Below are 21,724 nucleotides of genomic sequence, written 5' to 3'. Positions count from 1 at the left end.
CGACAAGAACAGTGATGCTGTTTTAGAGTATAAGGGGAATGTTCGCAAGCTTTGGTTTCAGAATATTGCTCGACCGGTTATTCTCCAGAAAAACATAGCTTTAACCTTAGCGGCAATTAATTTTAAAATGCATAATAAATTGAATTATAAGAATTTCGTTTGACCTTTTTTCGAACATCGATTCACTTACGACCACTGCTAAATTTACATTTTACATGGGCTTTTACGTTTAAAATTGGTTCTTAATGCAGTTACCTTGTTAGCTGCCTGCATATGAAGTGAATAATGTATCAACCCACAAAATGGATTGTTTTTGGTGCAGTAAGATGCAATTCGGACGGATAAAATCTTATCCAACTCAGGGCAATTAGTCAAATTTTGTTTGGTTAATCAGGCATCGGGTTTTGTTTTGTTTGTAATTATTTAGCATTTTTGTTTTATTTAATGGGTTCCCATGCCAAATGAACCCCAAAGCTGTCCTCTCGGATATAACTGGAGCAAGCATATCCTAATTTTGATTTTGTGGCCAAAAAACCCATGAAAAAAGGTAAGTGCTTACAAATTGTGAACACGTTTTCATTCATAAGCTGTAAAAGATAAAAAAAACATTATGACTCCTTCCATTCTGTCATTCCTCGACTCTCTGGCGCGTAAATTTTTTTAAGTGTTTGGGTGTGCCTGGTCAGGTAGAAAATTTTAATTGGTCATGGCCTTGGTGCGATTTGTTTTGCATTCTTAGACCTATTATAATAACAAGTTATTTTATAATTTCTGTCTATTCTTTATCAGCATCAAAAGATATATAGAAATATATTAAATTAATTATCAGTTACTATTTAGCAACCAAAAATGTAATAATCGGTATATTATATTTTTTTAAAAATAATAACCGACTCTTTCCATATGTAATGTTAACTTTAAAGTGCACCACATTTGTTAAATAAATGTACTTGCAGCTGCTGCTCTATTTACGCACCCGTATTAACGATTATATGTTTTCATTGGACAGTAACTCAACGAACTCAACTATTACGAACAGTCAACCGTTGGTGGTGGGCGGGCAGAATGCATTCGATCGAAAAGTTTTCATTATGTTTCAGAGAATTTACATGGATACGGATCCTGAACCCAGGACCATGGAACAGAGGCTATCAACGCTTCAGTTCATTTGTTTGCTGAGTGTACGGATGTATGTTCATATCCACGACTGATATAACTGAGTGCGGGCCTCCCACCTCCTACCATGCAGTCAACTATTTAGCACTTGCACAGTAGGCAAATTGTCCTACTCAGAGACCCATGAAATTGAATTGCTATATCTGTAGAAGAGAAAAATAGTTGCCAAGCGGGAAATAAAAAAGAGGAAACAAAAGACGACACATTTACTCACATTGTAATGGTAAAGACCTTTAATATTAAATTGGTAATTGTAAAGTAAACTTTTAGCCGCAAAACTTGGTAAAACCTTGCTGACCGTAATATAATTTTGAACAGAAGATTGTAACGCAGTAAAGGATCTGCAAAATATAGATATTTTTGACATAGCCACGACGGTATGTGTGTCGTAGACTCTGTTTAAGTTAAGTTTAGGTTCAAAAACAGCGTTTTAAATCCGGTAACAATTATTAATTATTTTTGGTTTCGAAGAATTGTGCATATACATTTCTCGCTGTCTGACGAAGGTTTACTATCATCATATGGTTTAGGATCCATCCCTTGATTGCAAGGGTATAAAAACTTCGGCTTGCTGAAGTTCCCTTCTCGTTTTATAAATTAATTTAGTTTTTCAAAATAAAGGTGCTCAGAATATTTTTAAATTTCTTGTTTGCTTGGCACTCTTGAGAAGAAGAAGAGTAATAAGAGTAATAATTTATAAATAAACTAAAATAAATATATTCATATAAAATAAATATATTCATTTTGTCAGAAAATTTATTCTTAATGCAGACTTACCAAATCAAAAGTAGAATATATCACTTTTTCACTTCCGCTCTCTTATGGCAATACCTTGCCCAATATTTTTTACACTTACAGTAAAAGTAATACTGTTTTTAAACTCACGAAATATATAAAAATAAACAAATTTTTGGTTGGTATATATGTATTCGTTTAATATCTGTCGATATTGAAATAGATGTCAGATTTTTGTTGAGTTAATATTTTTAATATTCTGTTTTTTTCACGGGAGCTAATGATATAGTCGTCCGATTTAGATCAAATTTTAACCGTAATTGCTAAAAAAGAAACTAAAATTTAAAAGCACCTAAGTTATAATTTTTTTTCATTTTTTTCCCTCGATTGTTCCTATGGAATCTATATGCTAGAGTCGTCCGATCCGGCTCGATCCGACTTATGTATCTGTATCTGCAAATGAAAGAAAGTTGGGAAGTTTAGGGAAAGTTTCATGTAGATAGCTTGAAAACTGAGAGACTAGTTTGCGTAGAATATATATATTTTATAGGATCACTGTGTTGCAAACTTCTGACTGAAATTATAATACCCTCTGCAAGGGTATATTTCTTTATTATATAGAATTACACAAAGAATGCTTTAGGACCAAAATCAGGGTCGAATCATTTTTAAAGTAATACCCTCTTTTTGCAGCTTAAACGATAAATTTTAAAGCTGTGTTTTCTGCGTGTAAAAAGTGGAAAGGAAACAATACTATATTGTTCTTAAACTGAATTAAAGTAAGTTCAAAATAAGAAAGAACGCGATTTTCGAGTTTGTTGGTAACGAGATGCCGTTAAGTCAACGTAAATAGAAATGTTAAAATATATACTTTAGTCCATACTGTATGTACTGAGTTGCGGATAAGCTGAAAGTGCGAAAATGCTATTTTTGGCGACACTTTTAAGAAACTGTATTTAATTGTTACTTTTTCAGCTATGTATGTACGTTTGTTTCTAATGCTAGCTCAAAACTTCAACGTAACCAACGCGCAAAGTTTACAAATTTCCCAAGCCAAATAGCTGCGTTGGCGTTAATAGGCTTAGCATGGGAAAATATAATGAATGAATGCTGAAAAATATCGAAGTTTGTATCACTCACTCGACCACCAACATTGCAACGGGTTTCTACGGGTTTGTAAGGTATTTTAAGCGTATTGAAAGGCTTAAAGTCTTTTCTGGCCTATAAAAATGTCATTTATTAAGCAAAAGTGGGGGTTGGTTAAAATTTCAAATGATTCGACTCAAACCGATTCCCCTTCTAACCAGGCTTGCAACACGTTACCAGCAACTCCATTTTACGTTTGAAAGCAACCTACGATTGGCAGTAATCTTAAGTTAGAAGTTGTCCAAACACTTCCTTTCTGTCGAACTCAAACTGTTGGCAACAAAGAGGGGAAAATGTGTCAAGAGTTTCATTTTCACCACAACTCGAACTGTTGGAAACAAAGAGGGGAAAATGTTTCAAGAGTTTCATTTTCACCACACCTTGCAACAATTCTTGCTTCTTACTCAGCTCTGAGCGCAATATTAATCGATGTATTCACCAAAACAACATGATTGTTCGGCTGAACGCGTATGATACATTACGCATTAATTAATAAATTTTTGCTTGTTTTGTTTGTTTCTTATCTTAATTCTGATCTGATTTTTCTTCTTATCGATATTTACACCATCGATATAGGCTAGCAGATATGTATCAAGTATCACGAAAGAGAAGCGTTCTATTTTAACGTTCCATTTGCTGATCATGATGGAAGAATTTTTGGCATCATTTCCTTTGACGAAAAAAAAGCGTTGCCAGATTCCTGTGAGTGAAAGTACGCCAAGTCCCTGCGTAAAGAATAAAAAATTTCATCTTTTGTGATTATAGTTAGCAGAGCTAGCATTTTTCGGATCAAAAAATAGAAGGACCCCAAAGTAAACCCCAAAACCCCAATATTACATATACAATTACAGTATTGATAATGATTAAATATAGTTGCAAGCTGGCGGGTTAAATTTTACAATGTTTTCCATTTGTCAACAAGCCCAGCTAACTGACAATAAGGCTGTAAGAACAAAACTGCTTTTTAAACTTTATACGCTGGCGTATCTGTTCATCGATCTGAGTACCAGACTTTAATCAAGAACATCTTAACCGTTATCCTAAACCGCTAAAAACCGCTTTGCCTAAAAATTTAAGTTAGTGTACTTTGTGTTAATAACACAGGGCAACTTTTATTGTTATTAAAATTTTTACTATTTTTTTATAAAAATTAATGATATATGTTTATGCTTTATTTGGGTAGCTAAACCAAATACAAAATATTCCGCTTTAATGAAGACAGCTAATTAGACTGCGGTCCCTGATTTTAGGCCCTGTGTTCAAGTAGAGAGGACTGGGAGCACTGTCAGTCGGGCTCATCATAAACAATCAGTGTCTACACTGACGTCTCCAAATTAGAAAACCACGTAAGCAAAGGCATATACTGTGACCAGTTTAGCTTCAGGAAATCCTGTATGATGTTCCCGGACAATGAAACATCGCAGGCAATTTTAAGGCACAAGGCATGGCACCATTACTCTCCTTCAGTATGAGAAGAACATTGGTATGCCGATGCCAACTTGTCGGCTTAATATGAAGAATCAACACAAAAGTCTAGCCAACCCAGCCCGGCTGTCAAACATGGCCCGTTATTACGGGTTGATAACACCTACGCTAATTGGCTACTGACTGGTGGGCACATATGCTAACACAAGCTGAATTTAACCTAACCTAAGAAAAGAATTATTTTAATTAAACATATTTAAATAGATTTTCCCATTTCTCACTAGTTCATACTTTTCACTAGTCCTTGTGTTTATTAATATTAAATATCAAGATATTTTCTTCACCTGCTGTCCACAATCCTTGTACAACAAATCAATAACATCAACCGGTTTATCGGTGACTAATTAGTTCTCAACAGACATCTAAGGACATGTGGTGGCACATTTGAATTGTGTGCAAGCTCGGTGTTTGCGCCCGTGTTTAAGCCATAGTACTAGTTTTGCTGTTAGACCAGTTGGAACTTGGCTGTAGCATACCCGCAGACAATAGCCTTGTATTGAATTTGCCCATAGAAGCGTACATTCCATTTCATTATATAAAGGATAAGACAAGACACGACCATGCTGGGGTCAATTACTCAGACGGCGGGGGAGGAAAAGCCTGTTAAGCATTGCTAAATGGTCCCACTGGTCATTCCTTTCCGTCCGATACGTCCCGCTGCTGCTGCATTAACTATCGGTTGGCTGGGTCCGCTTTGACAGTTGTTGGAGTCGAGTTCATTATGTTTTGAAATAATGTCAAAGTGTTTTAGTAATTGGATAAAGTCTCGAGTTCTAAAATTAGGCAGACCAACCTTTTGGCAGCTTATTTTCTTGTTTGAAAGCTTCCAATCTTAATCTGCTATGATATCTTTGTGTCGCATAAAATCGGATACAGATAAAAACTTTATTAAATGATGATGATGATGATGATGATGATGATAATAATAATGATGATGATGATGACCTACTGCAATGCCTGACGGGGCAGCCATATGAATAAAGTGGTCCTCAACAAGTAAACCGCACTGTTGGGGTTACTTAATAAAAAAATATTTGAAAAACGTCCACACGTTTTTTTAATCCATTTTAAAACGTCACTTTTTTGTGGACCACCCTGTAGTAATTCCCTGTCAATTCATTTATTTTCTTAGATGAAGATACTTCCGCAAATCCCAAAAACAAAAATTGTCCAGAAATATTCTGGCCAATGGAATCGATCTTGAACCTTTAATAACCACCGTCAAAAATGGGCATCTCATAAGGTTTCAGTTAGCAAAAAAACTTATATTTCGTTTTTAAATGTTTATTTATTTATAAAAAATATACGCAGAAATATTTTAAATTCTAAAATCATACAATTAATTTCTAATAAGGAATTTGGTATTGTTGGGTTGGTACATAAAAAACACATAATTGTTGCTGGCGGAGAATTAGAACTCGCCTGAAATCCTTGACTTATCAAGTAGAAAAGAGCTTCGTTAGGAATTTTGACTAAGCTTTTAGTATATAGAAGAAGCGTAGTATGGACTCGTGATTGAATGCAAAATAATACTTAGATACGACAATAATTTTTGGAGTTAAAAACAAAAAATTCGAATATTTAATAAATTCGAAAGTAACAAAGATTGTGTTTTGCTAAAGATGTAATGCATAATGGTAAAATTATCCTGCGTAGATTTTAATATTTAAGGATGTGCTGGGTACTGTCTCTAATTCTTTCGATCGAATCAGATGGGTGAGGGACGATTCCGTCCCATTTCACAGACTATATAAAATGTTGTTGTCGCTTTATCTGTCACCTGTCTCACGCAATAATCACAGCAATAATTGTTATTATGACTTTTAATATCAGCTTTATCAATTCTAAATAGCTAATTTTTCCATACAAAAATAAGTAAGTCTTTTTGAACGGTTTCCCTTTTCCTTGTGAAATATTGAAGTAGTGTTGTAATAACCTCGTTGCTAGCAAACTAGGTAAAGCGCCGTACAATGTTATTTCTAAAAGGGGGCAACGACGGGCGGGGAGCTTGGGACTTCAATATTTAAGGCCACTTAATTACGGTTCTAATTCGATTTAAGTGAAGATTATTGATATTTGACCCTTGATTTTCGATTGGCTTCATTTTGCCAGATAGGCTGCCTTTAGCTTTTGATATTCCACAATTCGAGCATCATTATACTCCTGAAAAATGAACAAAAAGTAAATAAAATTTATTGTTAGCACATCACTTTTATGTTTATATAAATATAAAAAAGATTCTCCTTCGAAATGTATTTCTAAGCTTACTATATACTCACCCAATATCCAAACTCAATAGCCGACGTGGCATTGACCACGGACCATAGGCTCCAAAACAGATGCGACAGCATTATAAAGAACTGGATTTCGGCATCCACCTTGTCCAACTCCTGGCTAGTGGGATTGTAGTTCTCTTCATCGTGGTTCTTCTTTAGATAGTTCACAATAAAGTCGCGCCGCTGCTGAACAGTCGAACAATTGCTGGGATTGTGGTAAAAGTAAGGGAACTGCGGATTGGTATAGTCGAAGGTCCATTCAATGAAGTGATTGGCAAGATCATAGCCACGATAGTTGTAAGCACAGTACTCAAAGTCTATGATAATAAGATCCGGCTCATTATCGGTAGTAAAGCTGGCATCGAGTGCTGAGTCGTTCGTTGTGTCCAACTCTGGACAAGGCGTTGGCGAAATGCTGTGCGATTTACTGTGTAGAACGAAGAGATTATGGTAATAGTTAGCACTAAATATACACCGCTTCAACTGAATGTCATGAATAACCTGTATTTTGTTTTGCTTTGGCCAACAAATATATTTGACCAGCACACACTTTTTTAACTCAAATCACGACCGCAGCGAATTGGGGCCATCTAGAATTGTAGGTAGTTTTATATGGGTCTGGCAAGCAGAGACTTACGACTAATGGGCCAATTTCAAGTAGTTACTGGTTAGCAGGCCACAACAAAACAACGGGTTAGCAGTTTACTTATTTCTCGAATTATCGAGATGAACTTACGATGTCTCCGGTTCCGAGATGTTGCTGTTGCCATCAAGGCTATCGCCCAAAGTTTCGTCGAAATTGGATCTGTAAAGTATATAAAATATGTATGTCATTTAACGTGAAAGTGGATTAAAAGCAGTTCACCAAACGATGATTATATTGTATATTATATTTATTAAATATAATACAAATTTGAAAAAAGTTAATTTTTAGGCTATTCTTTTGTAAACCTTTTCTATCAAACTTAAAAAACTCACGTTAACATTACTGCTGCTGAATAAAGTCAGCACATTTTAAGAAATTTCATAAAATCCAACTGAAAACCATTAAATATATTCTAAAAAAAATTTACAAAATTTAGGAGAATTTAGGATAAATAGTATAAAACGAATATAAGATGGTATACAACTAGTGTATGTAAGAGACTTTTATGAATAAACTCGAGTTATAATTTCCTGTTATTAAACCCACCTTAGACTACTTATTGACACCCGCGGCGTGCGTTCGTTTTGTCCAACCGTCGGCTGACGCAGCAGTATGTTTCCCTCCTGGAGATCATTGTGGCAAAACACAACTGGATAGTCGCCTTCATCGATCACCGATCTTATCCATGCGATCTCCTGCACGTAATCGAAGGTGCGCATTATTTCCATTTGCTTCTCCAGTACTGAAGACTTCGGTTTCGATTGGACATTGCCTTTCATAATGTTCTCCAGGCTAGTCACCCAACGCTGCATACAGTTCCATATCCAATCCGGTTCCTTCGACATGGGAATATTCAGGCTGTGAATTTCACCCATTTTCTCAGCCACTTTCATTAATATGCGTTGCTCTCCCAATTCCGCAGTGGTTAAGGAACGTGCCTGAATAAAAAGTTTAAATAAATTTTATTAAATTTGTTGTATTAATGGTCGTCAAAATGATAATAGAGTAATCTATTTCAACCTGAAGTCCATACATGTACAAATAATTTTTGTGGTACCTTTATAAGTGTGTCTCTTGCGATAGACTTCATTCGCAAATGCTTCCTAAATTGCAAGAGAGAGAAATAAGTTTTGCTACAAGTGAATCGTTTTAAGTAATCGCTTTGATTAAACTTTTTACGGATATTAACTTAATATTATTAAGTTAGACGGTCTAATAATAAAGTTTTTCTTACACTTTTTGAGAGGAAAAACCAGGGATTAAAACCGAATCATTTATAGGTTTGGGTTACTATTAATGGTTACAACCAATATAACTATTTCGATAACGGTTTCAGTATTTGGTCAAATTTTGTATTTCGGTAGCGGTTGCGCAACAAAAACGACTACCAGTATTGAACTGGTAACAATAACAGAATATTCTCCTATATAATATTCTTGCCAACTAATCTACGGAGAAAGGCTCGACATACAGGAATATATTGCTCAATGCGTCCCCCGGGAAAGATTCCGTGCAGCTTGGGTCCGAAGTTCCGCTCACTGAGCAACGCAAACACCACCGACTCTTTGATCATGCTGTCCAGCGCGTGATCGCCATGGGTCTGTCCATAGATGCGCAGCAGGACCTGTAATTTAAGATCATGGCCCAGGTATTAGGTTCTAGCTAAGGAGCCAGGCTCTGCAGGGAATGACCTACCTCACGGGGTTCTTGTTTTGGGGCGTGCAATCGCTTCATCAAACTCGAGTCGCGGCTATCGCTATCGAACCGCTGACGCTTGTGCGCCTGTTTGGTGATAGTTGCTGCGTCGTCATCATCGTCGTCATTATCGCCATCGTCATTACTTGCCAATTCCGGAGCCAACGATGACACGCCTACCGGCCTGGCCTCATCTGCATGGTCGCGTGTGTAAACGGGGCTATTATTGGACAAAGTTGTGGTGGCTATGACGTCTTTGCTGACGTTGACATTTGCCTGCAGCTGTTGTTGTTCCTCCAGCTCATCTAAGTCATCTAAGTCGGGAAGACTTACGTAATACAAGAAGTTTGACAGACCTCCACTGCAAGCAAAAAGTGGTTATAAATTTGTAGTGCGACTCCTAATTTTTAAATTGAAAAATTGTTGAAATGTGACTTCGAACGTACAAGTACAATTTTTCACAAATTGGAATTTGAAAACAAACAGGTTTTCACGAAACTCCGGTTTCTTGTCTGTCTTTGTACGCAGAAAGAAAGTATCAAAAACAAAAATAACATTTTCTTTTAATTGATATATACGGGATTGGAAAATGAATAATTTAATATTTCAAAATGGTTAAATTCGTCTTTGGCATTTAATGGTTGTTCTGAATTCAGAAATTAATTTAGTATGTTTTTTAATTTTATTATTTTTTTTTTAATTTTTTAAGTGTTAACTTCAAAAAAGTTAAATCTGTAAGGTCTTCTTACCTTACGCGCTTGACCACCAAATTCTCTGGAGAAACCACTTTCCAACGTCCGGTTAGATAGTCCCGGCAAATGCGAGCGGCCGCTTGGCGAATTTCCTCAGGGGTGGCCTGAAAATAATAGAGAAGGTGATGGGTGGTTTGAGGAAAGAAACTATTAATGCCAGAGAGAAATCGGCATGAAAGAGAATCACAAGGAGAGAAATAACTGAGGGCACGCGAGAAATCGACAAAACAAATTGCCTTGGTACTAAAAATAACAAAAACACTGCAGGTACGAAAATGGAAATGCAATTAGAGGCGCAAACAAGCAATATAAAACATATTGATTAAATATCACCAGACAATAAAAGAAAATCTAGTTTAAAATTCATTGCGACACGTTATAAAAACAAAGGGATTACTGCAATTTACACAATTCGATGGTTTTCAAGTTAAATCATATCATGAAATTTGGAAAGAAATATTTGTTATTTAAACATGGGCTTACATTGCGATTAAAATGCTGCCAAATATTATCATAGTTGCAACGTTTGCTCAAACAACAGTTTTGATCTATATTATCCTGCTGTTGGCGACGTTTCAGTGCTTTACTGTTCCTACGATTTCGCTGTCTCATGCTACGCGCAGTGTATGCAAATATTAATGTGTGTATAATGTAAATCGTGTTATATAAATGTAAAAACAAGAGGCGAAGGCACACAGGAAGTCTTGCGGTCGGGCTCAACTCTAAGCGATAAGTAGTGCCCAGCTGGTCGTACAAAAACAAACTGACTCATTGTGGCAAGACCAAGGCCCAGGGGTAGCCGACATACAAATACTATCCGAACCGCACCGCTCTCGCTCTCTCGGCGGCTGTAGTAGCTCTGCAGCACCACCACCACCGCTTCTATGAACCGAGGGCGCCACCCCCGCCGAACGATTGGAACTGTAAACATATGTCCACCTCATAGACGCCTAGGTAGAAATCGAAAAGGATTTCGCTCGCTGAGATTTCCAACAGATGTTCGTCGGCGAGGGCAGGTAAAAAGAGTGGGTAAACGTGTCCGATTTGAAGGCTAGAATTGCATGTAATTTTTTCACAACACTCCGTTAGAAGCATTTTACAGATAAGATTAGTACTTAACCACACACCTGCTAGTAATCTACAGTTTTATGTATGTTCAGGCCTATGGCGGCGTTGACATGGTCAAGTACATTTAATTACTGCGATTTATCCGATCAAACTGGACGCCGACTCGCCAGTAGTCCCGTAAGATGCATATGTATGCTTATATTAATTCAAAAACATTTTACAAATACATGTACATGTACTTAATTATTTGTTTTTTTTTCGTAAACAAACATCTTTATGTTCAAATTTGAGCTTCTGGACAAACGTACTTTTCAAAAATGCAAACGTTCTAGGTTGTAAAAATGTAATATTATTTAAGTGTTTGGAACGTACGATATTGTACGGTTTATGTACACACATTTTTATTATGTTTTCAAAACTAAAAGCCATACATTGACAGAAGCAGCAGAAGCGTTCGCATAGTCCGTGGAAAATTCCACGCAACCTTCATGACACGCATGAAAATTTTCCACCCAAAATTTACAGCAATACGAACAAACTCACACATTCTTATCATGTTTGTCCAGTTTTGATTGTCCATATTCCCGATGCTGTTGAAATGAAACCTATTTCCTCGCTCTGAAGAAAGAAAAACCAATAATAAATAATCTGCGATAAAAAAAGAGTTGATCGAAAGTAAAGTTTTCTGAATCTGGCCAAATTCGTCAACACGTAAGCGTTTTCAGAAAAATTAAAAATTTAAAAACTGTATGAAAATGTTATTAAAGTTTCGAAAACATGAATCCATTCGCCTGTTATTGAGGTTCGAACCCCCCTTTCGGGAAAACGCAGATGTGGCCAGATTGGCAATCTGCCCCTCGAAATATGGCTAATGGCTAATAAACTTTATAAGTTACTGAGTCTTATCGTCACCATAAAATGTTGCGTACTTATCAGCAAACTATTATATAATGATAACGAAGTATTCAAAGTTATCAATCTTAACCATATCATAAATTGAGCGTTAAGTGTGAAACCAAGGTACGATTTAAGTCAAAATAAGAAAAAAATCGTAGAAGAACTACTTATTTTGTGCAACTTTGTTGCAAAACGTGCAACTTTGTAAATGCAAAATATTTTACGCACAGACGGCTGCACTATGTAGGTCATTTCTTAAATGATAATCCAGATTACCAAAAAAAAATTCAATTGATTAGATTTTGCAAACTTAGCTTTTACTAAACGTTAGTGACTTTGGACCGCACACGTCATATACGTCTCTTCTAGAAAAAACATGGTTTTCTAAAGCAATTTAATAGAATCTAGGAAGATAATTTTTGTTATGTTTATAGCAAAGTTACGCCCATAAAGTAGATATAAAATAACTCTACTTTCGAATAAATCAATATTCTATAATATATATATATATTAGGGATTACACGTGATTTTATTGCATGATTTATGAGCACTTGTTAATTGTTAGATCTTATCTAATTGCCATCAAGATAACACAATAATCGGTTAATGGTGTTAATATTAATTATTATATTATTTAATGATACCCTAAATTTAGGGCTTGAAATGGAGATCCGTGTAAATCAAATTGTATCGTATCGTGATAAGAAACCAGAATGCTAGTGAAAACAAAGTCAATTTGAACTTAACAATGAACGTTAAAGGGGTGCTAATGAGATTTAAAGCCCATACGTACAGATAGAAAGATTTACATCTGAACTTGTTTATTTATTTGTGTAAGCAAGCACTTTTCAAACCTCAAAAATTTCCCACTTACGCTATATTTAAAAAAAAAAACAAGAGAAAACCCTATTCTCGAGTTTCCCGACTATTAGATATTCCCCTTACAAAACAGTCGAAGTTTAGGTGGCGCCATCTGTCGAACAGCATAGAAAACACTAGAAGCTAAAAGCGTGCAGCACCCTAAGAAGCATAGGACTTAAAAAACACATTACTTCTAAGATATAGACTTGATTTTGATCACTTTTGTGTTACCGATAGATATGACTGAAAAACACACACACAGAGTCCAACACCTACAGTCTAAAATGTCTCAGACAGTACATACAATTGACAATTTGTTAAGTAACTTAAAAATTAATCCATTTTCCAAATCAGATGTCGCAACAGTGCGGCAAATAATAAAGATAAGGCGCCATCTGGCGGTAAGGCACATTTATCTGGCACTTGTTACTCTCGTTTACGTTTATTTTTCTTACAAATTTGTTAAATATTCGTTTGATTTTGAAAATGTCGGTAGATATTAACCGAATAAATACCGACCAAAAACAGTGAGATTTCTGGACGCTTACACGGACGGGTAGATCAAGAAAATAAACCCCAAATATAACATCTTACAAGCTGCCGTCTAACTGTTACACAATTTTCAACTCAAATTACCCTATGAGAAACGTTGGGAAATTGTTGGCAAAATAATCTATCAGACTGCAATTGAGATGGTAACTGCGCAATGACATACAAAACACGTGACTTTAATGGTAGCTATCTAACCGCAACAATGTTGTCAAATTCACTCGGACATATGTATAATCTAGACTGGCCAGAATTCACTTTTGAAAACCGGGTGAGCCCACACGCGATTCAAAAAAGAAATATACAAAATGACTATACGCTTAATTACTGATAAAAGGAAATAAAGGTCGGAGTCATTGCCCATTTACGAAGAAGTGATCCACGAGGGCCGATAAGAAAACTTTCTGTGCGATTGCGAATCAGCCAGGGATCGCAAGAACTCTAGATGGAATGAGAGATTTAGTCAGAAACAACAAAAGGATGTGTAGGTGATGGTTACATGATAATAGGTCAATGAACTATAAAAGAAAAAGCTCATTAAAACTTATAAGAAAAACCACAAATCTTGAAGAATAACAATGTGATGTCGTACAATCCCGTTTTCTTATCGAAACAAGAAAGGAAGCAGACTTCGGCGAGCTGAAGTTCATATACCCTATGATTTACTTGCGTATATGCTTAAAAATATTGATAGTTCCTATGGCAGCTATGTGATATCGTTTTCCGATTTTAAAAAAATTAAAAGCGTAATTCTGAACTGTCAAATTATTAATAAGTCAAAAAGAATTAAAAAAAAAATTACTATTTCATTTATGTATTATGTACCAATATTTGACTACAAATTTAATCCATAACTTACTGAAATTCTTAGCGTGGTTTTCTGACAATAATAAGTACAAACTCTCCAGTAAACAGTGACGATCTGAGTAAGAAAAGCTTAAAACAACACAGAGGTCATTGCACGAACTGTGTGGGAAAAAAGTTGGCAAATTACACACTTGCAAACCGCTAGGAAGAAAATGTTTAAGCGACGCCTGCAATTTTAAACTTTTTACCTTTTGCAGGTTTGTGGACATTGTCCTCCTCTCTTGCTTTATGCTCGTTGGTAATTTCGGTAGGCAGGCACTCACAAACACGCTTCGTCAGACAACAACAATATGGGACGAGGTTAAAAGCACTTGAACGGATTGCTATTGGCCGTTGTTTCGACGTCACTTGGTATTAAATATAGCTACAACAACAATGGCAATATTATATTATTAAGTACATGCACGGGCTTAGTCACATTTACGGGTTTCAGTTTCGGTTTCTGTTTTAACGCGACTACGTCTACTTGCGAGAACACTGTAGGTTCGACTACTTAACACTCGCCGCCTTCGATCGTCGGCGCCCAGTACAAAAGCTTATTTTAAGTGGGAACAGTGGCGACGAGAGCGAGAGACGGCGAGCGAACTACCAACTCTCTTCTTCGCTTCTTCTCGCAATTCTTCTGCTATCTTATCAGTTGTGTTTTTGAATTACGATATCGGGAGCCCTGAAAAATAACACAATCATTTTTTAATACTCTCGAAATTTAAATTTATGAATTTTAGAAATCCCTCATATATCGAAAAAAGCTGTCAAATAAATATAAGCATGAATCTAAGCCTTGACAGCGAACCAAAACCTGTTTGTTGTTTGTATCTGTTTTAAAAAGAAATATTTTTGGATTAGCTTTATTACGCTGGCTTTTTTCTAGGTCGTAGGCGTTCAATTGCGTTTCAAAAATATGTTTACAAAAGCTTTTCTGGAAGTTTCCGTATATATTTCGTGACGGTGGGCACGAGCTCCCCGCGCTGTACTATAAACTATATTGGCCGTCTTTTTTTCATCAGATTCCAATATTTTTTATTTACAATTTTAAAGTTCTTATGACGTAAAAACCTAAAACTGGAAGTTCAGTCCTGCTTAAATTCGATCAGCGGTTCGTCAGCTGTTCTATACAAATTCAACTGTCTGAAATTTTAGCAGTTCAGCAAGTCAAAGGCTGCTGAATAGATTTTGAAATTTGAAGGCAACACTAGTCTCAGCAATAAAGTTATCTTCAAATAAACTGGCTTACAAATTTATATCGATGAAATCCTCCAGATCAAACCTTGATTTCTGGCGCAGATGGACTCAGATCGATACTCAAAGTATTTTGTATGGTACCATTTTTTTAATGTGTAAAAACGTTTTTCAAATTTTTTGTATGGCAATTTAATTTTTTATCTCCAGTTCATCTTAACAGATTTCGGTCATCGGTAGCTTATATTACTAGAAATAGATCATTCTTTAACTATCCCATACAAGTTATAAGGATAGGCCTCCTAACATAGATGACAGAGCTCGACAAAGTTTGAACAAATTGCTAAAACTGAAGTTCTGAAAACGTAAATGGAGCCGTAAAAACTACACTCCTGAACACCGAAAACAATTTTATCACTTTTAAAGATTTAACATTTACGAATCTAACATGTTATTAACACCAATAAATCTATTTTATATGTCGATTAGTCCAGTGATAAAGTAAATTAAAGAAGGCGAATAAATCCTATAGTTTCTGTTTCAAGCAAAGGCTAAGACAAACAAACTTAGTGAAATTCAAAAACAGCAGCTGTAACGACTGTTTGATGAAACAGCTGTTTGAAGATTTGGAAATGAATTTTTTAGGGAACACTCAAAATAGTTTTCCTTTAAAATTACCCGCTCACCATGATATAAAAGTATGGCAACTGGATGCTGCTGGATGCTAGTGTTGCCAGCTCAATTTCAGCTACTTATGTTAAGTCGAGCCTTGCCGGATCGCCACATGGAAATTTACATACAGGGTGTCACAGAAATCTGCAATAGTTTTGGGGCGGTAATTTTGAAATTCATTAAAAAAACAGTCATACCTTTGTTTATGAAATAAGAAAATATACAGAAAAAATATATATAATAAAATAATACTTACGTTTGCTTAGCGCTTTCTTAGGTAAATTGTTTTTTAATAACTGTCCATTTTATTAAAATTTGATGAAAACCTATCAAATTATTTGGCAGCGTCTTTCGTTCAACTTATTTAATCTCCTACGTAGACTAACTCCTTTCAATTAGATTATTTCCATCCATTAGATTAAAAAAATATTATTAAAAAAAACAAAACAATTAAAAGAAAACGTAATTCCTTTTTTTTTGTGGTTTGTGTTTTCTTTGACGAAATGATTTCGTAATTGTGATGGATATTAAATAATTAAAACAAAGATGTATGCCCTTAAGCTAATTAATTTTTATGACTTTTTAGGTCTACCATCAGATAGTTGGTTTCACACCTCCACATTCCTATCGTATATAACATCTACATATATCACTATAGCGGAAAAGCTTTCGAAGCGTGATTCATGATTCATTTGAACGTTCCCTTAGTAAGAGCTTTTTTTGGTACTACGTTTTCGTCTTATTTGCAATGAATTGTCTATTTACTCACTTACAAATAACTTATTAAAGTAAAAACTAATAACATAAGGGTATTTTATTTGTTAAAAAGATGACCAGATTTCCGTGAGGTAATAGGTAAAAACATTTATATTGCAAATAGCAGAAACATAGCTTTGGCCAGTCGAAATTTTCTAAGTCCTTGCCTTTCAGTTATTCCAAAAATTGAATTTTGAAATTGATTAGGGTGGGCATTGGGTCTATGCCATTATTATTGCAGATATGTACATAGCAGTTCAGGATATAGTCAAAGGATGGAATCGAAATGGCCTTTTCAAAAATCCCGCAGTTAAAGACCCCAGCTTTTAAAATATGTAATTGGGTAAATCGCATAGAAACAAAGAAATGGACAGAACTCGCTCATCAAGAATATATGTACATCTGTATGTATTCGCTTTATAGGGTCGTAAGTCTAGTTCTTTGCTTTTCAAATCTCTAGCCAAAATTAGGATTATTAATTCAAATTCAGCAGCGTGATCACATACACTTTAATATTTTGCTAAAACCAATAGAGCTTTTTCTAGATAAATACAGAAGGTTACTTTATGTACAAAAAAGTTTTCCACCACGATTTTTCATACATCAGCTTTCCATCTACGAAAGTACAGTCGTGACCACTTGCCCATAAGGTCAGCTTTTCTTAGAAACTAATGCAAATATGAAATAAATATAAAATCAAACCCATGAGCCGAAACAATATTCAAAGCATTTTTTTTGTTCCATTTATTTTTAATGTTCTCGAATTCGCTTTTTGCTGTATGTTGGTGTTTTTGGCCATTAGTTATTTTGGGCCCTTAACTGATTAATGCTGCTTGTGGAAGTCGGCTAACTTACAAATTAGTAAGATTGGCATAAGTACGCGCGCCAGAGACAATGGAAAGCAACGCAACGGTGATTAAACGGAAAATTGCAAATAAAACGGATATCATGGGAAAATATGGAACTAGTCATTTTTCGACGAACAAAATGTTAATTATGAGGACATTCCAAACACAAGTTTTCTGTCGTCGCCCGTCTGTTCAGAAAATATGCTGCTTTAATTGCTATATAAAAATGTTATTTCTTATTCCGTTTTTATTTTTTTATTGTTTCTATATGGTATGATTTGTTTTGTCTCTTCGCCAGTTGGTACACTTTTCTGGGGTATTGTTGTTGGCAGCATGTTGTTACATTTTGCTGTTTTGTAGTTTTGCTTGTTTGATATATATAAATATTCATACACAATACAGGAGATGGTTGTAAAATTAAAATTGTTTAAGTGACAAAAAAAAAATTATTTTTGCCCATTAAATTTCTTGTTGCTTGTTTCTAGAAATTTTGTTTGCAATTTTTGTCATTCGCTTCGTATTTATTATTACAATTATTAAATTTGACGCTTTTTGTTTACAACTTTTAATCTTAAAACATAGAGGGTCTCGCATCTTACTTTCGCTTACTCATTTTTTCTCTTAATCTTTTGCTTTCTATATATATACTTTGCTTTAAAGTTACGTTTTTAAGTAAGGTTTTAAATGATAATGGATTTTGTTGTTTCTCGTTTGTTGTTGGTTGGTTGGTTGTTTGTTAGTAGAGACAGAGAGAATCGGCACGCATTAAGACTACGCTCCCATTGCAGGATTGTTTTTAGAGAATTGCGTCCGGCCACCAACTCAGCAGCCCACGCATCACCCGCCCACACTTGCGGACGGTGGGTGGTTCGGTGCGTTGTGCTGGAGGTAAAACCGTAATTTGTGTGTTGTGTTTGTGTTAGTAAGTATTTAATATGTAGATTACTGAGTCTGCTGCTCCGCGGACGATTGCCTTAAGCAGCAACTTCGCTAGCCTCGGCCCCATTCTGCACCTCTTCCTTTGTGCTGGCCTCGTCCAGCTTCGCCTTCTTCTCCGGCGTGGCGACAGCTTCGTCAACCTTGGCGGTGGCCTCGTCCACCTTTCGCTTCACAGCCTCGACGACGGGCGCGTCTGCAGGGCGGTAATAAAAAACAGAGTTCACACCTGTGCGGGGAAATCCCTTAAGCATTCATCTCTACATACCTGTTGAGTCGCCGTTGGCTGCCTCCTCGGCGCCGTTCTCAACAGCAGTAGGGGCTGCCTCGCTGCTCTCTTTCTTGGCCTCCTCGCCGTCGACAGCAGACTCATCTTTTTTGTCCTCATCCTTCTTCTCCTCCTTCTCTTTCTCGGGGGCGGCGGCGGCGGGAGCAGCGGCCTCGGTCGCCTTTTCGCCATCGACCGCAGCTTCAGCGGGTGCCGCGCTGTCAGCGGCCGGTGCTCCGTTCTCCTTGGCGGCGCTCTCCTCTTCGACAGCACCGTTCTCTGTAGTGGTTGGCTTCTCAGCTGCGGCCTCCTCTGCGGCAACGGTATCCTTCTTCACAGCATCGACTTCCTCAGCCGCGACCTTCTCGACGACAGGGGTCTCGCTGTGGATTAAAAAAAAATTAAAAATTATTCAAATGTTACCGTTGAGAAAATTATTTGTTTCAGACACTACAGTTTGTCTGCATCTTGGCAGTCGGATGATTAGATATTTTTTTACTTCCCAAAATTCTTGCAAAGAGAAATAGCAGAAATAACCGAAAAACATACATATGTACATAAGGAAATACCAACATTTAGCAAAATATGATATATATAATTCATCCTTTTCTATCCTGAAAAAACTAATATCAATAACTAAAAAGTTTAATGAACTCAAAAAAAAAAAAAAAATATGAAAAATATATTATACCATATATTATTAAATATTAAGATATATCCATATTTTGGAACAACTTCTTTCAGTTATAAAGTTAACAGATAAAAGTTTTTTATTCTATTACAAAAACTGTATGCTATATTTTAAAGCTCTTATCTTCTATTTTTTTTCTCTTCTCCATTATTACAAAGGCACAATGCAAGGGGTTTTCAAATAAGAAAATTTTCCGTTCTAGCGCCGGCAAGGTTTTTTTTTGTTTCCTTCTTTCATAACATCCTACTTTATGTCCTTATCTCTCTCCCATCAACCCCAGGACGAGAAGGGCGCTCAGCAACAACAACACAAAGCATCATTGTAACATCTGCCGGCGTCGCTGCCGTAAAATGATAAATGGGAGCAACAACTCGTGCAAACTGCGACGCAAAAAGAAACCAGAAAAGGTGAGAGCGGCATTTGGCAGCGTGCTCTTTTCCATATAAATGGCATGCGTTCATGTGTATGTATTCCTTCTGTACCATTTACAATGTGTGTAGTACAAATGGACGAAAAGCGGGTAGCGTAAAAGATATGCTTGCCGACTTGCAAAAAGTTAAAAAGCGCGACTTGTTGGAAATAAAACTAGCAAGCCAAGAGGAAAAAAAACTGGTTTTTATGCGGCTGTCACTATAGTGGACTCGCTCGCACGCAACATTTAGCTGTTTAAAAGTGCGCGCGTCACGTAGCCAAATGAGAAGGTTGGGTTGAGCGAGCGAGAGGAAAAATTGAAGTGTGCGAAGCACACAAAAAATAACGGTCAAAAGCCACACAGTCTTAGTCTTAATACTTCCCCTTCCTCCATAGATAACCGGCACAACCTTAGACAACCGGCAATAGACCTAACGGATTGCTTTACCACCCCCGCTGAGAAGAACAAACGAGATCGAATAGAGTGCTGTTCGTGTGCAAATATTTTCAGCAATGACAGAATCCCTGGAAGCGAGAACAAGAACTCGACGGCCGTTAATGTCAAGCTTTGAGCTTAAAGCAAGAAAGAACGTGTGAAAGACAACCGACGAAAATAAATGGGCTGGTGAGGACAGAAGTAAACGGTTAAGCAAAAGCAAACAGAGCCAGAAAAAGACAGCTGAAATTAAACAGCACAAGAAAAAGAGCGGTAACTTGAATTCTACACACACACACAAACATCACTCTCATATATTTTTGCGCACTTCGCTTGGCGCACGCACACACTTGTACAAACATTAGTCCGCTACTACCACCACAGCACGCACACACAAGTCAATTTTCGTTGTCGTTGGTTTGCCGGCCGGAGAGTAAGCGAGAAGGCACCATGACGCCGCGCCAAATTCAACGGCGTCGTTTTTTGCGCGCACCCCTACTGGCCATCAGCGCAAGCGAGACAACTGCTTTAATGCCGCCAAGCGGTTTGCGTATGTAGACACAGAATTCAAAAGAAAATTTTTCCAAACCGTTGCGGCGAACATTGAAAAAGATGTACACTCGAGAAACTCGCTCCAAATCCATTACATCCAATTGTTTAAACAAAATGCACAAGCACCCGCTTTCAAGGCAAACAAAGTACTCACTTTTTTTGCTCAGCCACATCAGCCATTTTGATTTACGGTTGGTTTTTTTTACTGTTCAAAAGCGAAGCGCGAAAACACGTTTAAATTGTTGGTTTTAGTATGCGCTAAACACGACTCGCAAGGCTCGAAGAACAACACTTAGTTTTCAACAAGCTGCAAATTTTATAAATTTGTGCAAACTGCCGTTTCCTCTTTAGTAGCTTTGCTAGGAAAGTCGCTGGATTGCTGGAGATTTAGCCGTAGTGAGAACGTCCACACAGTCACAAAGAAAAACGCCGAATGAGAGAGCAAAGAGCGTCGGACCGGCTTTTAAAGCGGCGCGCTCTAGTGTTGGTAGGCGTCGCTCCTGGCTGCGTATTTGCTGTTTCCTTGAAATTTTGGGCATACAGGAATTTAAATTGAGTACCGCTTAGTAGTTATAAATGCGGCATTTCCGCCGTTTTTATTTCATAATAACCATTTCTTTGCCCAGTTCATATGAACGAGAAAAGCTAACGGACGAGCGATGAGAGCTTTATAAACTTGCGGTGTATATTTCGGCATTTGCCAGCACCAAATGAGAGCTGTATTTCAGCTCTCTTTCTGAGAGCGTTAGTGGTGAAACTTATTTTTGTGTCACAGTTATTTTTAAGAGTATTACCAAGCTATAAAAAGCTTGCCATTTTTTG

The 21,724-nt window shown here is 36.6% G+C and overlaps 2 protein-coding genes and 1 long non-coding RNA gene across 7 annotated transcripts; 1 reads left to right on the top strand and 2 right to left on the bottom strand.

Annotated features, from left to right (window-relative positions):
• Positions 1 to 5,814: 5,814 nt before the first annotated feature.
• Positions 5,815 to 14,678, bottom strand: LOC108135263 (choline/ethanolamine kinase). Of its 5 annotated transcripts, XM_017255934.2 has the most exons (9): positions 14,578 to 14,678; positions 14,342 to 14,517; positions 9,909 to 10,015; positions 9,160 to 9,520; positions 8,936 to 9,088; positions 8,011 to 8,402; positions 7,555 to 7,623; positions 6,822 to 7,245; positions 5,815 to 6,705 (listed from the first exon to the last, which is right to left on the bottom strand). In XM_017255934.2, exons 2-9 carry the CDS (start codon positions 14,360 to 14,362, stop codon positions 6,643 to 6,645), a joined length of 1,590 nt encoding a protein of 529 aa, XP_017111423.1. In that variant the 5' UTR covers positions 14,363 to 14,517; positions 14,578 to 14,678; the 3' UTR covers positions 5,815 to 6,642. The 5 variants fall into 5 exon arrangements, 4 of the variants coding, with proteins under 4 accessions (XP_017111423.1, XP_017111424.1, XP_017111422.1 ...); XM_017255935.2 differs by having other exon boundaries at positions 14,342 to 14,657; XM_017255933.2 differs by lacking the exons at positions 14,342 to 14,517; positions 14,578 to 14,678 and adding an exon at positions 10,395 to 10,677.
• A 3,162-nt stretch (positions 14,679 to 17,840) lies between these two features.
• Positions 17,841 to 21,348, bottom strand: LOC108135280 (enolase-phosphatase E1). Its single transcript, XM_017255961.2, has 3 exons — positions 21,057 to 21,348; positions 18,813 to 19,195; positions 17,841 to 18,740 (listed from the first exon to the last, which is right to left on the bottom strand). The coding sequence occupies exons 1-3, from the start codon at positions 21,080 to 21,082 to the stop codon at positions 18,583 to 18,585; spliced, it is 567 nt and encodes a 188-aa protein (XP_017111450.1). The 5' UTR covers positions 21,083 to 21,348; the 3' UTR covers positions 17,841 to 18,582.
• On the top strand, positions 20,034 to 21,227 carry LOC121467372. Its single transcript, XR_005977487.1, has 2 exons — positions 20,034 to 20,204; positions 20,311 to 21,227. It is a non-coding gene; the product is annotated as an uncharacterized LOC121467372 (long non-coding RNA).
• Positions 21,349 to 21,724: the final 376 nt, after the last annotated feature.

The sequence above is a fragment of the Drosophila elegans genome, unplaced genomic scaffold, assembly GCF_018152505.1.
Source record: "Drosophila elegans isolate 14027-0461.03 unplaced genomic scaffold, ASM1815250v1 contig_397, whole genome shotgun sequence".
NCBI classification, from domain to species: Eukaryota; Metazoa; Arthropoda; class Insecta; order Diptera; family Drosophilidae; genus Drosophila; species Drosophila elegans.
The sequence above is the reverse complement of the archived record's forward strand: the minus strand, read 5'-3'. Positions and strand labels throughout refer to the sequence as shown.

Coding starts and splice junctions, on each gene's coding strand:
- LOC108135280 (XM_017255961.2), bottom strand. CDS start 21,082: ATGGCTGATGTGGCTGAGCAAAAAAA. Junction 19,196..21,056: donor GATGTGGCTGAGCAAAAAAA/GTGAGTACTTTG, acceptor TTTAATCCACAG/CGAGACCCCTGTCGTCGAGA. Junction 18,741..18,812: donor AGCCAACGGCGACTCAACAG/GTATGTAGAGAT, acceptor ACCGCCCTGCAG/ACGCGCCCGTCGTCGAGGCT.
- LOC108135263 (XM_017255933.2), bottom strand. CDS start 10,523: ATGAGACAGCGAAATCGTAGGAACAGTAAAGCACTGAAACGTCGCCAA. Junction 9,521..9,908: donor TTGGTGGTCAAGCGCGTAAG/GTAAGAAGACCT, acceptor TTTTGCTTGCAG/TGGAGGTCTGTCAAACTTCT. Junction 7,624..8,010: donor GTGTCAATAAGTAGTCTAAG/GTGGGTTTAATA, acceptor TATACTTTACAG/ATCCAATTTCGACGAAACTT.